Raw genomic sequence first — 6000 nt, 5'->3', positions numbered from 1 at the left:
CTGCTGAGGGAGGGCTATGCTGGAATTTTTTCTTGCAAGTTTCATTTTGTTCCAATTTTGGCTTTTTTGTAACTTAAATTTTTGTACTAATTTAACTGCATTGGTTCATCTATTTATAATTTTAACAATTGATTTAATTATATTATTTCAGTCCCTAGTGTGGCTGCAGTTAAATTGAAGTTCCAACAGTATAAAAGTATTAATATCAATATATCTTGTTCTAGTAAATTGCTGGAAGGTCTGGTTTGTTTTATCCCAAGATCATAACAAGAGACATTCATGCCTGCAAAATAGGGTTTCTTTATACCACCTAACAATTTCACTTCCTTATCACTACTTAACCATGAGATCTCTAAAACAATGCAAATTGCACATTTCGAGTAATGATGTACACAGACAAGAACTGCTTCATTTGTACCCTGTAAGAAGAAATAGCCTGAGGGAAGTATACTGGTATTCAATGTTATAATAGTAATTTGGAAATTTGTTACAAAAAATCAGGCTGCTGTTTTTAAACTTCCCTAGAAACTCTCGGGTATTGAAGGGAGAAGCAAGGAAGGAAGCATCCAACTAAACTTTTTCAGAAAACTTTTTGAGCTTGATAACTTCATTGTTTGAACTTGTTCAGGGCTCAGAATTCTAAATGCCATTTTTACCTTGCTGCACACTGCCTGTCTGAAAAGGCAGTCGTACTGTTTCTAGTAGCTGGCAGTTATCTTGTCCAAATCCTGGGTGAAGTGACCCCTGCATGTGTGTCTGCCTTCTAGAAGCCAGTCTGACAGTCTGAAGATACTTGGGAGTAAGGGGGCAAAAGTCTTTAAACTAGAGCACTGTATATTCTTACTGAGTAACATTTGTACAGTAGTTGGGAAATGGCTATTAGGACCTCTACGGTTTCTTTTTTAGACGGTGTCCATAATGGTAGGAAGGTTATTTAAATGAGTACTTTCTGTATGAAATATTTTTTTACTGGCTAATAATACCTGTTTCATGGCAGGAGTCTTATGTGCAGTTCTACATAACAAAATGCCTGCTGTTTGATTTTTTGATTAAAATTATAAGCAAGTGGCTGGAGGATTTTTTTTGTGGGGTAGGGGGGATTTCTTTCATGCTTGTCAGAAGATGTTAGTGTCTGAAGTCTGCTCCTTTCTTGTCAGCATAGTCCCTTCAAGTGCTGGCAGTCCAGGTTTCCCTCAGGTAGATGGCTCTTAAGGTTTGTAGTGCAGTTAGATGGCTCATCATTTGCAACTTGGAGTGGTGAATAAGAACAAAAGAGGAGAATTGCTGTCTCAGACTATAAAGTAAACCTGGCAGCATTATAGGTTGGGATTTTTGTTTTCTTTTGGTCTTCTTCATGTAAAAATGTCAAAATTGTGTCCTTTACAATTTTGTATGTGTAGAGAGAGGATGGGAAATCATTTGAAATGGAACACGCTTTAATACATGCATGTGTGCTTTTGCTAGTCTGGGATAAAAGGAAATCTGGTTTCAGAGGCAGCGTGTTTTTGCTGCATCATCTAGGCCAGTGATTCTCAACCAGGGTGTCAGGGCCCCCTGGAGTGCTGCCAGGTCCTTTGAAGGGTGCCACGAGGTTTGAGGAGATAAGTGATTTGTGAGCTGATAAACAGAAAAGCTGAGTAGATAAATTCCTTCTCAGACTTGTCCCTGCCTGGATGATCCCCTACCTCTACTGCTCAGCTCCTCTGCAAGGAGGTAAGCACTGTAACATATAAATTAGTTTTTGAAATGTGGGGCTACTCAATTCTCAGAAGTTATGGGTAGGGTGCCTTGAGTCTATTGAGGGGTGTTTTGATTCCAAAAACGTTGAGCCACATTTATAGACTGAAGTTACAGAGCTGGGGAGGTAGGGCTTTTTATACTTTGGGGTATATGTCATTTCATGCGTCCCTCTTTCGAAAGTGGAATAGTGTCATGAGCAATTGAGGCATGTGTTTCCTTTTATTGTTCTTTACTGTACAAAAGGGATCTGGCTAGGTTAGTGCAAAAATAAATTGCCTTTACTTTCGCTTTCATTATTCTGTGCTGCGACTGTACCATCTAGAATTATGGACTGGTTCAGCAATTTCTTTAAAGAAGAGGTAACATAAAGCCTGACACATGACAGTCTTGGGGGTTTTCCCTTATTCTGTAGAGGAGCTCATGACTAATAGGTGCAAAACATGCCACAATACAAAGAATTTCAGAGAATGTTCTAGTGGCATTTGATTCTACCGTAGCTAGAAGTCTAGGCTGTTGGGGAAAATGCAGAAGTACAGCAAAAGCAAAAATTGAGCCATTTGGGATGATGGCTAGCTTCTGGTAAGTCTCATCTAGGAAGCCTGCTACTTTCAGGAAAACATTAAATCTAGAGTTGTTGTAGGTATTACAGATTTTTGCAGAAGAGGAGCAGGGAAGAAGGTGAACAGGAAAATAACAGAGATGGTTTCTTCCACTTAGATTTGTGCCTGCAGGAAGCTTCTTGTCATTGATAAGGTACCACGGGTGCTAACACATGGTGTAGTATCTGACATTCTCTATGTTCAGTTTTCGTTATGCTCTGCCATTTGTTAAAGCATATCTTTCCTCTAAAAATTGTAAAAAGGCATTGCGGGAGTAATAGTTGTTTGTGCTTTAAAATGTTACAGTTCTTGGTAGGGAAAAATACTGCAAATCATCATCAATGAAGCAACTTCCTTCTATAGTCTCTCTGCAAGTATTACATCAGTAGTTGGAGATGATAATGGTCCCAAGTACTCTTGAAGATTTTTCTCTGCATTTACCTAAGCAAGTTAGCTGATGAAAAGTCTAAAAAGTTAATTTTTTATCAGACTGAGATTGGTCTTGTACTAATAAGTGAAGGCTACAATGTAGAACAGCTCAATTCTTTGTAAAGAACCTTGGTTCTTTTTGCTTTTATTTATGTTCTTGTTTTTTAATTTGCAGGTCACAGATCAAAAAACCAAAGGTAAGAGACTTAATTGCTTTGGATCTTATCCTTGTCCTTGACTAAAATTCTTGAATGAGAAAGGGAGGAAGACTAATGTTCCAAGTGGAGGTATTGCTGAATGAAGAATCAGCAGAAACAAAAGGTATAACCATCAAAAAGAAGATGAGGTAACATTCCCTGTCAGCCCTTAAAATGTTTGGAGAAGAAAAGACTTTTGTGAATAAATTAATTCCTTCTTCATGGAGACTATCTCAAGAAGAGGCTAATGCTGAAAATTCTTCAAAAGTCTAGTTTTCCAGAAGTGTAGCCACTTCCTGAAACAGACAAGGCACATGGAAAGGAAGAGGAAGAAATACTATTTTATGAAAGCACACCAAAATGACCGTATTGAATTTTTACTTTAGCCAGCACACTGAATTAAGTGATGATGAAAGATTGAGATAGGAAAGCACAGAGACTTGACTATCAAATGATGAGTCAAGGATGATGGATAAATATTTAACTTCTCAAAGTGTTTTTTTAAAATAAGCTTGAACTTGATTTTTGTACCTCATTGCTTTTAAAGTAGCGTGGAGAAGCAGCCACGAAAAAGACAGCAGAGGGGTATGTAGAAGTGATTTGACTTTACAACTAAAATATTTGTCTTTGATTATGGAGCAGTGAAGTGTAGATTGGCATGTCAGAGATCCTAATCTCTAGCTGTTCACAGAAATAAATTTGGGATGCAACATATTCAGTTGCTGTGGAAGAATTCCTGTACCTGATTATGATAGAGTAAATTGCCTCAGGTTTAACTCCTTAGTAAATTGACTGTGTTGCAAGGAATGGAAACACAAGTAGCTCTTTCCAAGTTGCCTGTCCATAGCGTATTTTATAGCAGCACCTGGCCCTTATGATTGATGACCCAGTTTATACTGACCAAATGGCAACCTCAGGATGAAATTAACTACAAAAGCACACCCACAGCAGTACAGCAGTGTAAATTATACTGGTTTATATTTACTTCTTATTTGCTGACTTATTCCATAGCATGTCATGTGCTTGCTTCACTTTTACTGTGAAAAAGTCATTTTATTCCATAGTAAACATGGTTGGTCCACATCCTTGGCTTCATGTTAGACAGTGTAGAGAATAGAGGAGCGCAGGTACACCATTTCTGGAACCAATTAAGCAGATGAAGACAGCTAAGTTAAGTGAAAGACTCAGGTCCTCCTAGGATTCTCACTTTTTTGCTGCTATTATTTCATCTCTACTGAAAGGTCCTCAAAGAGGCTACCTGTGACTACATACAAACCCATCTTGACTGCCTTTCTTCGGTCCTTATAAAAGCCGTTCCCAAGTAAGCTAAAGTGAGCTGCTTCAGAACAAGTCCTTTCCTTCGTTGAGGCCATCTGCCAAAATCAGTGGAGGGGAGGGGTTCCATTGAGGTAATGATGAAAGTTTACTATTTTGCTGTAGAATCCTGGTGAAGATCAGGCACAGGTAATCTTCACTTGAGTCTTATTAAATCAGGTCAACAGTATGCCACCCCACCTGGCTTTGATGAAGGTAAGCTGTGGTGGAAGCAAGGCTTTATCACTTTTTGTCATGTAGTTTTCTCACTGGGAAAGAACTTACATTAGTTATCCCAATAAAAATAAAATTTAAGAAATACTATCCCTTTTGTTTAGTGAAAACATAAACCTAGTGAGCAAGGCAAAAGCTTGGGATCTAAATTCAGATTTCTCGTGTAGTGGCCCAAAACACTGCTGCTGAAACAACCAAAAATTAAGATGGGGCAGGAAAACTAGCAACAACTTTACATTAATCACAAATAGTCTGGAATTAAAACTTACCTTTGCTCAAGGAAGTTCTCTGCCAACTCCTGCTTCTGTCCCTAGATGTTTCATAGAATTTCATAGACATTAGGGCTGTAAGGGACCTCGGAAAATCGAGTCCAGCCCCCTGCCCGAGGGACAGGAAGTCAGCTGGGGTCGTAGGATCCCCATAGGCATCCAAATTTCTCTTGAAGGTGTTCAGTGTAGGTGCTTGAACCACCTCCTATGGCAGGCTATTCCAGACCTTGGGGGCTTGGACAGTAAAGAAAGTCTTCCTTATGTCCAGCCTGAAACGGTCTTCCTTATGTCCAGCCTGAAACGGTCTTATAACTGTTCGACCTTGTCATCCTTTGGCGCTCTTTGGTGAACAAGTGCTGTAAAAATTCAGGTGAGAAAGTCAGTGGGGCTAGGATTTTATCCCTGCTGTCTTAGTAATTTGTGGAGGAGGGAGAAAAATAGGCAGAAGTAGCATATTTCTATAACTAGGCTGGTTTCTTGATTGGGTTGAAGTTGCACAGTACTCTGAGAGAGGAGTGACTGTATCAAAGTTGAACCACAATGAGTTCTGAAATCTATTTTATTGTTATTTTAATTTACAAAAATCTGAATGTCTTTACTTTTATTTTCAGTGCCCGAAGTGACGAAACCAAGTTTAAGCCAACCAGTGGCCGCCAGCCCAATTGGCAACTCTCCATCGCCACCAGTCAATGGTGGCAACAATGCCAAAAGGGTGGCAGTGCCGAACGGACAACCGCCAAGCACCACCCGCTACATGCCTCGGGAGGTGCCGCCGCGATTCCGTTGCCAGCAGGACCACAAAGTGTTACTGAAACGTGGGCAGCCCCCTCCGCCATCCTGTATGCTCCTTGGGGGTGGGGCAGGGCCTCCTCCCTCAACAGCACCTGGAGCAAACCCAAGCAACGCACAACCAGTGACAGGAGCACTGCTGCAGAGCGACAGTGGGACTGCAACAGGTATGGATGCTTAGCCATAGAAGGATTGTTCAAAAATTGTTCTTGCATATTTTATGACATAATGTATTTTTCTGAAGTTTAGGAGTTTTATTTTCTGCTTTTAGTGCAACTCTTCCCAGCTAGTGCTGGGCTTTAACTTCTTTAAGATACTGATTGTTTCATGAAAAACTGAATCAGCAGAATTGCTATGTTGGAGCAAAGGAATAAGCCATATAACCTGGTGCTCTATCGCTGTTTCTGATAGTAGCTAGTCTGTACCCCA

The 6000-nt window shown here is 40.0% G+C and overlaps 1 protein-coding gene across 19 annotated transcripts in view; it reads left to right on the top strand.

Moving 5' to 3' along the window:
• The window catches only part of TNRC6B (trinucleotide repeat containing 6B), a 188975-nt gene that overhangs the window by 132665 nt on the left and 50310 nt on the right, over positions 1 to 6000 (top strand). For all 19 annotated transcript variants that reach the window (XR_003095021.1, XM_025208905.1, XM_025208907.1 and 16 more), the window contains 2 exons: positions 2944 to 2965; positions 5394 to 5738. Coding sequence is in view for 18 of the 19 variants with exons in the window: in XM_025208905.1 (XP_025064690.1) it covers positions 2944 to 2965; positions 5394 to 5738 (367 nt within the window). In the remaining variant the exon portion in view is untranslated. The remainder of the gene's footprint in view (positions 1 to 2943; positions 2966 to 5393; positions 5739 to 6000) is intronic.

Source organism: Alligator sinensis, unplaced genomic scaffold (genome assembly GCF_000455745.1).
Source record: "Alligator sinensis unplaced genomic scaffold, ASM45574v1 scaffold215_1, whole genome shotgun sequence".
Lineage (NCBI taxonomy): Eukaryota > Metazoa > Chordata > Crocodylia > Alligatoridae > Alligator > Alligator sinensis.
Note: the sequence above shows the minus strand (reverse complement) of the source record. Positions and strands in the feature narration are given on the sequence as shown.